The 12426-nt window shown below is 29.1% G+C and overlaps 1 protein-coding gene across 4 annotated transcripts in view; it reads left to right on the top strand.

Annotated features, from left to right (window-relative positions):
* mmm (missing minor mitochondria) overlaps positions 1-10152 on the top strand; it is a 129172-nt gene extending 119020 nt beyond the window's left edge. For all 4 annotated transcript variants that reach the window (XM_075371445.1, XM_075371444.1, XM_075371442.1 and 1 more), the window contains 3 exons: positions 2286-2459; positions 4398-4624; positions 7051-10152. In XM_075371445.1, the coding sequence (XP_075227560.1) occupies positions 2286-2459; positions 4398-4624; positions 7051-8125 (1476 nt within the window). In that variant the 3' untranslated portion in view covers positions 8126-10152. The remainder of the gene's footprint in view (positions 1-2285; positions 2460-4397; positions 4625-7050) is intronic.
* The last annotated feature ends 2274 nt before the right edge of the window (positions 10153-12426 follow it).

Raw genomic sequence — 12426 nt, 5'->3', positions numbered from 1 at the left:
ATCTTCTTCATGCTGTTTTTTAGTATTTTAATGTTAAAATACTAAAGTAATGTCACAGTAGTACTAATGATAATAATATTTTTTAATGGAAAAATTAATTTTAATTTTAAATACATTTATTTTAATTCTTTCAAGAACAGTAGAAAAGGACACATTTGAACTTAAAGGTTTTTGATTTGAAGTGAGATGTTCTGATTTAAGTTCAGATTGTTATGACACTCAGCTATGAGAATAAAGGAGTCTTTGGTTAAAGAATTATGAATCACTGATGTCATTGATATAGTGATATATTTTTCCTTTAAACACCCCCAAGGCCAACCGGTCCTTGTGCCGTTAAGCAAAACACAGTCACCTTGGAGTGTCATGGTAGCAGTCTCTGCCCACCCTAGCTAGCCCCCTTCTGTGGCTTTCCCACTGGGGTCTCTCCAACTTCACTAGGACATACCAACCTTCCTCTTCCAGATAGCTGAGGAGCTAACCATCCTGTTCCTTCTCTGAAAGTTCCAGATGTGCGGGTTCGCACTTCCTTCACTTCGCGACCCACTCATACCTTGAGGGTTCTTTATGCCGTAATCAGGGAGTCCCCCCCAACCACTCTTGAATGTGGGCAGACCCGAACACCTTAGGTAAAAAGACTACCTCCCTGGCCCTGCACGTCGCCACTCTTTGACCTTTTTTTAAATTATAATATTCCCTCACACATACATGAGTGCACCTCACCCTATTTCTCCTATAAAAAAAAAATCCCCTTGATCGTGACGTCAAGCATCGCACAGCCGTTACTTCTTTACAGCAAGAATTCCTCATCAAGTCCTTTTCCTAGCATCGTAGAGCCACCTCCCCAAGTCTGCTCTCCTCTTCCTTCATGCCCAGAACTCGGCCGACCATTTTCTCCACAGTATTCCATTCCCTCTTGCCTAGGAGCATGTACCCCATGATGTTATCTGGGGTGAGCCATACCAGTCCCATCTGTACCCTGTTGTGAACCCACTGAGCACAGTTAAAATACATGTGCTCTGGTGTGTCTACTTGTGTACAATATGCACACTCCGGGGAGACTCTTCTTCTGAACCAATGTAGGTAAGCCATGAAGTTCCTGTGGCCAGAGAGGAACTGAGATAGTTACAGATAGGCAAGATAGTAATGCACCTCCCCATGCCCTCTCCAAATCTACAGCCCAATCCTCGGGATTAGTCTCTTCATCCAGGGGCCCTTAGTGGTGGCATTTTTGAAAAAGTTGAAATCAATCTTGAGTGTTGGATAGTTCAGTCTCTTTGACTAATGTTGATTTTGATGATAATTTATAAATTTGCTTCCAGTTCTTTAGACTTTTTTTAAAAATAAATGTCTTTAAAAACTATAACAAAAATTGTTTTTTTTTTAAACATTAATTAGTTCATGGTGTAGTATTTGACAGGTTTGTTGTGATAGTACAGGAAATGAAGTATGAATATTTAACCAAATTTATGCAAAATGTAGAAAACATAGAAAGTATGTAAAACTACTGAATATCTACCAATGTCTGACCATTGTAATCTTTAATAGCAACAACTGCAAAAAATCATCAACTAAACATGTGGAAGTTAAACCTAAACCACTTTAATAGTAAGATAGGCCACTATGAAGACTTCAGTCAGTATGAAGTCACAATAGGGAATAAAATATTATATGTAAAGTTATGGTAGATTGATATATTAAACTGTTTACTAACCTATTTACATATTTTTTAAAAATTCTTGAATTGGTATAGATAATGAGTACTTTACAACATTATATTGCAATTTCCATTCTTCACTATTTCTAAAATTTATCAGTAAATTTACATTGTTTATCAATAAATTGACATTGAACTGTATTAATTTTTTTGGGTGATAATAAACTTCCTAATTATTTCCTTATATAAAAAAATTAATTAATACCTAATATTATAATTTAAAACAAAATGTTTTAGTAAATTTTGTTTTTTTACTTTGTTTAAAAATGTGTAACTTAAGTAATTCATAGAATATGTTTGATGTTTAATTGTTATACAATTACATGAAAGTGTTGGCAACTTTCATGCCCATAGATTCTTCAGAAATGTTAAACAAGGTTTTCTACAAATTTTGTGTTACTTGTTATGTACATTTTTGTTCTCGTCTCCATGAAACAAGAACCAGTAGTCAAATGAGATGTTAGATCACCAACAAAACTATCTCCACAAAAGTATGTATAAATTTCTTATAACTATTTTCTATTTCTTTAACTGTTTTAGGAGTTTGAAGATTTTTTAAAAATATTTTCAGGTTGTGGTGAGTAAGAAAAAAATTGATCGAACACAAATGGAAAAGCTTGTTCAGCCACTGGTCAAAATTGAAAAGCTTGAAAAATTAAGACAGGAAAAAGTTAAAGAAAGATTAAAACATGCCGATGAACTTTTTAATCAAGCTGTAATTAAGATTTTCCCCAAAGGATTGGAGGTAAATTGATTTCTGTTATGGTAACATCTGAAATTCCAGGTAGAACTTTGAAGTACACTGCTTCCATTATGACTAGGGTTTGAGGTTGCTTATCTATATCCAGATTGTAGGATGATTCCATGTTATAGTTGGATATAATTGTTTCAGTAGCTGTTAGCCATTCTGATAGTCTAATAAGGTTTAAATATGTAATTGTCATTATAGAAGTAAGAAGTATGTAATGTTAATGTAAACATATTTTTGCTGTATGGAAATATTTACTTTCTCTTTCTATCATTAGAGAGATTCTGACAACTCTAATCTTTTCTTACCGTGTGCTATTGCCATATGCAATCTTAAAACTTTTTAAAGAAAAACTAAAGAATCACAGACTTGATCTTTTTTTGCAATTAAAGATTACAAAAAAAGAACCTTTTAAAATTTATTATTTTTTTTCAGGAATAGATGGTTATACAAGAACAAGATAGAACTGCTTTATTTTTAACTTGTAAATAAAATCTCATAATAATAGAAATATATAAAAAATGATAATTGGTATGTTAAAACAGTTTTTATTTCGAGAAAAATGTTCTTTTTTATTGTCCTCAAAGTAATGTAATGTTTTTTAATATAAAAACTATGACCTCTATTTAATTAGTCAAAGTGAAAAAAATGTATTTGAACAACCTTTATATACTAGGCAGCTAAAAAATAAGGTTTCTCCAATATTAATAAGAAAACAAGTAATAAAAAAAGTTAAATCTTAAGAAAGTTTTAAATGTTTAATACATCTCAGAGATAGTGTTGCAGGTGTTGTCTTTTCCTCTTTTATATTCATGGCAGTATTTAACTCTTAAAGGATTGAATTGAATTTCTGTAAAATTTAGTTTGTTCAAGACAATTGTCTCATTGACAGTATCCCAAAAAAAATTACCAGGTGCCAAATCATATGAATGGAAAGGTGATCATTCAATTCTTTCTCACAGCATGCTATCCATTCAAGAAAATTTACCAAACATAAGTATAACCGATGTCAATTTACCTCTATTTACCGTTAAAAATGTAAATTAGCTGCTAAACTCGTTAAAGAAATAAGTTCCCCACACTCCTTTATTGATTTCACAGTAATACTCCATGTATGAAGCTTGTGCCCTATATTTACATGAGGATTTTGATCAGAGCAGTGTAAAACGCAATTTTTGTTTACTTGTTTATGTAGTTGTTTTTAAGGTATAAGAAACCTTGGCCATTATGATCCATGCTTGGGATAAAATTTTTCATCAGTCAAAGTAAATTTTTTTTTTCCAAATATATTGCATTTAACCTAAGATTTTGTTAGATTTTCGGTGAACACTGAATATGTGCTTGTCATTTTAGCTGCAAATTGTATGTTATTACTTGTTCTTATATATGTTGTGTATCTAATTAAACTAGTCAAAAAGACATTTTTTCCTCAGCATGCATTCAATAAGATGTGTATTACAGTATTTTTCAAACAGATTTCAAATCTGCAAACTAGAATTGGAGAAGTTAAATTGGTTTCATTCTGTAACCAGACTGTTACAGAAGTTGGAGGTCAGGGGTTTTTTAATAACAGATTTAAAAAAACCTGATATTTAAGCAATAATACAGCTATAGGTATGACATTATCTTAACCAAATAACTATTTGGTAAATGTATAACTACTGGTAACCAAACAACTATATGGTCAGTAAATGTATTGATGTCATTTACCTTATAAAGGCATACTAGCTTTCATTTAGATTTGATAGCTTGTATTTCTTTTTTCTGATAATTTAGGTTTTTTAAATCATAATTTTTCAAACCAAAGTATTCAGGTGTTAGTCTGAATTATTTTATTGGGAGTAATAAACTGTTCAGAAGCATTATATCAAAAATACTTAATTGCTTGATTAGGTTTACCAGTAATTTTGTAACTTAATTTTTTATTATTTCTAGGAAGAAGACATAATACAACAAGATGAAACAGATTTGATAAAAAGAGTATTACTTGAGGTAGATTACAAATTTGGACCTGATATGGAAAAATTAAAAGATGAAATATTGCAGGAAATTTATAAAAATAAATGGGAATGTTCAAAAAGATGGCCTCAATTATTTGCTGAATATACTGCTAGTCGGGAAGTGTTCAATAAACCACTTAATAGACGCAAAATGTCAACAAGGTAGTATTGCTTTACTTTAATCATTTAATATTATTTTCATGAATGATCGCATATTATAGGTTTACTATTTTTTTAAAGTGTTCTGGTAGTATAGAAAAAATGAAGATTTATGAAATAACCAACGTTATTTCTGTGCTTAAAGTGATCCTGCCATTTGGATACCAGAAATTATTATTATATTTCTGTAATTTGAGTAATTTATTTACTGCTTCAGTGTATTTTTAATATAAAACATACACAAACCACACAATAATGTACAAATTTTCAGTAATTGTGTTATTATTAGAATATACACTAATATTTATTATTGCATCACTGAATATTTTGTATATAAGGAACTATATGAGAGACTACTATTTCCTAAAAATAATAATATAATTTTAACCAGAAATTCAATTTTTTGAGTAACATGAAGTAAAGGCGCAAGACTTTATACCCTGTCTAACTAGCAAAAAAGTAAGAACTGTAAGTATTTTCTGGCTAAACAGAACTGGAAAGTTCAAAAACCTAATTGTAATAATAACAGGGACGTTTGAAAAGTCTGTGCAAAGCCAAGAGATGGTATTCTGTAGTTCATTTAGGTGATCTGAAAAGGTTAACTAAATTGAAAAAAATCCTCATACGATGGTGAAATATAAAAAGTTGAAAGTGTGCAAGATCGTTAAGACAATAGGCATTTCAAATGAACTAGTACATCATATTTATATATGTGAAAACTGTCTGTTAAATGGGTATTGCATTTGGTTAATATCTATCAAAAGCATTTAATGAATAAACATTCTAAGTATGGTTTGGGAAGAGGAATTTTTACACAATTTCATTTCAGTTGATGAAACTGGGATACATAATTACCATCCTGAAACAAGTAACAGCAAAAAAGTAAGAGTTTGTGGAATATAAAAGTTAAGAATTTTAATGTAACTATTACAGATAAATATTTTAATTTTATTTTTTTCTGTAGTTTACAGCTCAATCAGTAAATGATTTTGTCTTTACTACAAATGTATTAATATAAAATACAAATATATTTATAATATATATATACATATATATATATATATATATATATATATATATATATAAACCTGAACTATAACCTAATCAGATACTAAAAGCTGTAGATTTGAAGAGGTTTTTTCTGTTTTTCATGAGTTAAATAGAAATAAAGAATGTTATGTATGCTAACATACAAATAAAAATTGTTTAATTTTGTTGAAATGCCAAAACAAAAGGCAAAAAAAAACTGTAAAGAAAACTTTACGTCCAGAAAGAAAAAAATTGTTTGAGAGTTCTCAAGAAATCATTAAAAAATAAAAAAAATGTCTTGAGGTGGGTGTAAAAAATACATTACACAGAAAAAAGTATAATATATTACTTTAAAAAAATACACTAAAAAAATTATATTAATCTAATATACATATTAAACATGTGTATTAAAAAAGTCATAATAATAATTATAAAGTAAGCAGAAGAGAATATTTTTTTATATTTAGATTTAAATACATACTTAACTGAAAATTGTGTTGCTGAAAGTGTTTTTCAATTTGGCTTTCATCCAGATTGATTAAAAAAAAAAAAATACTGCACTAAATTATTACCATATTACAGTTCATATTCAGCAGTATCAGTTGAAAAGTACCTTCAACTAATGTTTCAGTAAGCATACACATTTAGTATGTGTAGCTAAAAGTTTCCTTAGTGGGTACATCAACTCTTTCTTTGCCAGGGATTCCTATGTAGCTAGGAATCCAGCAGAAACTGATATATATATTCTAGCCCTACAGAAATAACAAAAGTTTATACGTCCAGTATAATTGGGTAAGTAAATATCTTTGAAGTGCACTTAAGAGTGCACTTCAATCTGGTTATAACCAGGGAGGGCTGCATGGACAAGGGTTTCATGCACAATTAATTTTTTCCATTCCTTCTGTTTTTTGCACACTTAGAGAATTTCCAGAGACATTATACATAAATTACATCTACTTTAAAAATCTTCAAGGCTACTTAAGTAGAAATTCTTTCAATGAATTTTATGTTCAACTTAATATTAAAAAAGTTAAAATAAACAAAAAATTAAAAAAAAAAAAACATTTGAAATACATTTTTTAAGATGTGTGTAAATAAAAAAAAATTGTTGCTGTAGATTGACACAAGATTTTCCACTTCAAAAAGGAACTGAAAAAATGTAAATCAATAATATAGAAGCAGTGTAAGAAACTTATGTGATATCTGTCCTTTTCCATGGTGATGACAAATTCCCAGAGGAAATTTCCACTAGAATTTTTGCTATATAAAGGAGTTTATTTAGAAATATTTCCCCTAGAATTTAGCGTTACAATCTTTTTCAATCTCTGCACTTTATTAATAAATTAATATTAAAAAAAAATTGTTTTCATACATTTCTATTTTTAAACTTATTTTTCCAGATGGTTAAGAAAAAAGCTATTGAAGTCATTAACTGAAGAAGGAAATAGAATAATACAGTATAAATCCAAAAAAGAAGTTTATGCTGAAATGAAGTACAAAAATCGTGAAAAAAGATTAACTGAATTAAAAGAAATGTATGGTGAGAACTACATACCTGATTGGAATAAACATAAAAAAATAACACGTTTTAATGATTGGAAAGAGATGATATTACAACCACCCGAAGTACATTTGATAGAAGAAAAAATTACAATGAAAAAAAGAGAAGAATCAGATGAAGACCTACAAGAAACTAAAAAAGAATTAGTGAAAGAAATATCAGAAAAAGAATTAGTGAAAGAAATATCAGAAAAAGAATTAGTGAAAGAACTATCGGAAAAAGATTTAGTGAAAGAACTATCAGAAAAAGAAGAAATGTTACTAGAAGATGTAGACTTACTTGAAGTTTTACAAACCTTATCATTAACTAGTACCGTTCAGAAAGAAAAATTAAAAGAAATTAGTGATATAAGTGAATTAGATATTGATACAGAATTAATTATTGATGAAACTAGACGAAGTGATCTTCTTCCGGTATTACCATCACCCACTGGTCTCAGTGATTTATCATTGAAGCCTGATTCACAAACATCTCTGTTTTATTCTGAAAAAAATATGGAAATTGATCCTATACCTCACGGCTTTACAAGTACAAAATTATCAATAGGAAGGCCAATAGAAATGGTTAAAAATCTTCAGCAGGTTGTTAAAGCTGTTAGGGAAGAATCAGGAAAGATTGAAGAAATGCATGAAAGTGAAGAAGAACAATATGAAGGTGAAGATGAGGAATATTCAGAAACAAAGGAAAGAAAAAGTAAACCTGATGAAGAAAGAGAAAAGATGAGACAAATTGAAGAACAAGAAAAAGGTGAAGAACATGAACGCAGAAAAACAACACAACATAGAGAAACAACTGAATTAAAAAGAGGTCATGACCATGAACCTCAGGTTAAAGAAGAGGAAGATATTGATGACAGTGCTTCTATAGATGAAGAAGAAACAGAAAACGAAAAGAGATTAGAACAAATTGATTAACAATAAATATAAAATTAAAATAGTAAATTTTGGGTTAAACATTTATTTATTTAAATAAATAAATATGTATTACTTTATTTTGTGTATATTAATAACTCATGTATATTATATAAATGTTCAGGAGCGCAGGTACAGGAAATTACTTTGCCGGGATCTTATTCACTTCTCTCCAACAGCGGCAGGCTTACACCCAGTTAACAGGACTTGTAACTGTAAGGATAGTAGTAGCTGTCCTTTTTTTCTGTGTTGATGAAATAGTTTTCTTACCATGATTCAAAATTCAAACTCATAACCATTCAAAATAAAGAAAGATTTTGTACCATTCTATGATAATATATTTTGGATAGAATTGCTTTTGAAAATGTAGAAATAAAAATGTTGGTGTCTTACAAGATAAAAAGATTTAAATAAGTAAAAGGTAAGGTACTCAGATATGGGGAAACCTTTTATAAATATTTCTTTCTGCATGCAAACAAATGATGTAGATTATCTCAGGAAATGTGATAAATTTTTTTCTATCTGTCAAGTTACACACACACACACAACACACACACACACACACACACACACACACACACACACACACACACACACACACACACACACACACACACATGCACACACACATGCACACACACACATGCACATGCGTGCATGCATGCACATATACACACACACACACACACATGCACACATATACACATGAGGTGTGTTCAAAAAGTAATAAGAATTTTTGTTTTTTGGAAAGAATTTTATTTATTCGTCTATATTAATGTTATCCCCTTCAAAATAGTCCCCATTAGATATTAAACATTTATGCCAGCACTTTTTCAATCCCTGAAACACTTCTGGAACTCGATTTTTGGAATAGTGTTTAAGCTCTTTCAGCTATTTTCTTTTAATTTCATCCATCCTTGTAAAATGACGACTCTTTAAGGTTCTCTTGAGAATAGAAAAAAGTCACACGGAGCCTTGTCTGGTGAATATGGCAGCTGGGGTATCATTACAATGTTGTTTTTGGCTAAAAATTGAACAAGCAATGAAGTGTGAGCAGGCACTTATAATGGTGCAAAAGCCATGAATTGTTTTGCCACAAATCCAGGTGTTTCTTCGGATTGCTTCACACCAACTGTGTTGAACTTGTAGGTAATACTCCTTATTGATCCTTTGGGCTTGTGGCAAGAACTCATGATGCACTATGCCTTTAAATCGAACAACACGGTCAGCATAACCTTTACATTCGACCATACCTGTCGAGCTATTTTAATGTTGGTGATTCAGAATGCCTCCACTGGGACGATTGAACCTTAGCTTCGACATCATATCCGTAAATCCATGTTTCATCACCTATTATGACCATTTCAGTAGTTCTGCATTGTTGTTGACTTCATTTAGCAACTTCTGAGCAACTTCCATTCACTACTACTTTTGTTCAAAATTCAACAGTTTTGGAACAAATTTTGCTGTCATGTTTCATACCCAAAACATCCCAAAAAAATGTTATGGCATGAGCCAATTGATATCCCAACATCATCAGCAACTTCTCTGATTGTGATTCAGCGATCATTCATAATCATTTCTTTCACTTTTTCATCAATTGTTGATGTGCTGGGACATCCAGGGCACTCATCTTCAGCATCTTCACGACCTTCTTGGAAACACTTATACCATTCGTAAATTCTTGCTTTACTCATAGCAGATGTACCAAAACCAATATTTAACATTTTTAAAACATTGCTACACTTTATCCCATTCTTATAGCAAAATTTAATACAAATTCTCTGATCCATTATTTATACAAATAATGTGTTATCCTTTTGACGCTGACAACAGATTAAACATCCAATATGGCTGAAGATGAACAGATACTTTTCAGACATTATTTACCAATACAACAAAAAAATCCTGAGAATCGAACTAATACAACCCGTGAAATTTCAAAATTCTCATTACTTTTTGAACACAACCTTGTATATGAATTGATTTCACGGGTTGAAGAATTATTTATACTACAATAATATATAACATATTATCATATATATATATATATATATATATATATAATATATATATATATATATATATATATAATATATATATATATATATTGTATAATGTATATTGTATAATGTATATATATATATATATATAATATATATATATATATATATATATATATATAATATATATATATATATATATATTAGTATATACCAGGTGACTGAAAAGTAACTTATACCTTCGTGTAACTTTTTTTATAATTGAGATTACTAGATGCGGTTTGTGGCATTCTTCCTTGTCCTTTAATGAACATATATTTCACTCTTTTTGATTTTTAGGTGGTGGGGAAGATTGGATCAGTGGTCATTTGAAAGTCATCTTAAATGAGACAAGAAAAATGATACAATTAAAACTAAATTCTGGTCGTCCAGTCCAAAATTGGGACTGAGAATGTGTTTAAGATAGCGATAACTGCAGTTGTATGCATCCCTTTAATTTTTTGTTATTACAGGTATCCCAATTCTCTCTTTGGAAATTTTTTCCGATAAGAGAGGCTAAATTTTAAATGTGACATATGATCATGTTATGATATGATGTTTTAAAGTTCTTTGTGAGACAAGCAAAATACTGTTTCAAAAAAATGAAATTCTGATTATTTAAACCAAAATGGTAACCACAGATGTCATTAGGTTAATTAAAATAAAAAAATTAATATTAAAATTTTTTAAATGCTTAATTATAGTGAAAAATCATCTGTTTAACAGCTGATTTTGTAAAAGTATTTGACATATAAATTTATATCATTATATAAATTATTATATTTACATCATTATATCTCAATGTCTCATAAAACAATGTTTACATTGTTTTCTAGTAAACTCTTTGTTCATATTCTTTAGTGTTTGACAGATTCTTGTGTGAGACTACAAACACATACTTTTGGTTGATAGTACAGTACATCAAAGTAAAGAAAAACCTTCATGTAGATAAAGTTTTTCCTACTTTACCTCACTTTATTTTCCTTCGGTTCACAATTTTGTATTTTTTTTTAATAAAAATTTATATCTTAAGAAAAGACTGAGATATTTTAATGAAACTTTGTATACATACATCCAGTAACATCTGTGAAATAAATAAATTTAAAGATTAAAAATTTGTAATATTAATAGCTTCATGAAGTTTTGTCAGATGTTTTATTAGATAAATTGTTAAGCTTTTACTGTGAACAAAATGACACTTTATTTATTCAAATCAATTGATTAACCTTATCAATCGATTATGCAATATTATCATATTGCAAATTTCCAGTTTGTACCCCCACAGACGAGTGGGTAAGGTGGTACATGTTATATAATATTTATTGGTTTTTTCTGATATTAAACAAATTTTATAATAATGCGTAGTATTTAATTTATATGTTTTCTTATAAGGAAAATAAACAATAGATTACAGATTACCTCTTAGTGAAATACCACCAGTAACTGTAGGTCTAAAATATTTTAAATTTGAAATGTTTTGTCTGAAATCAGTATACCAATCTATTTTTACTTGCATTTCATAATTTATTTGATAAATTTTATTAAATATGTTTAAAAATTATGGCCCTCTTTGATAAATACACTGAAAGTATGTTAACATTAGTGTATAATTTTGACAAATTTCAAAAGGTATATTCTTTACTTTACATTTTAATTAATGCAGATCAAATTATACAAAACAGAAGTAAAGTAATTCAGTGGTTATATAAAGTTTGAACCAGAATACAGACTAAAAACTAAGAAAATCTAAAATTCAAATGTTAGTTAAAAATATTAGAAATTGCCATTTTGGCATTTATGTCGTTATTCAGAATTACACAAATACTTCACGCTGTTAGTAAATATTTTTTTGAAATATGGCCGCACAGAAGAAACTTTTATCAAAAAGTTGAAAGATAATTTTAATTTGAAATGAAGATGTTTTGAACTAAATGGGGAATAAAAAAAAAAACAAATCTTAATTACTAGAAGAAACAGACGTTCGATTGTTTGATCATATTAACCGATCCAGGTAATCAAATCTTAAAGGAAGCATGTAAATGAAACCTGTTAAGTAAAAACATATATTACCCAAGCCAATGAATTGAATGTATAAGATGTAACAAATTTTCAGTATTAAGATAACATCTGAAGAGAAAGGAAAAACAAATCTATCAAACCAGTTAAATGACTTGACAAGAAAAACTGGTAAATTGTAAACCACAAAAGAAATTTATTCTTACTGAATTGAAAACAAAGTAATTACCTAAAATGTTAATTAAT

The sequence above is a fragment of the Lycorma delicatula genome, chromosome 7 (assembly GCF_047948215.1).
Source record: "Lycorma delicatula isolate Av1 chromosome 7, ASM4794821v1, whole genome shotgun sequence".
NCBI lineage: Eukaryota > Metazoa > Arthropoda > Insecta > Hemiptera > Fulgoridae > Lycorma > Lycorma delicatula.
Note: the sequence above shows the minus strand (reverse complement) of the source record. Positions and strands in the feature narration are given on the sequence as shown.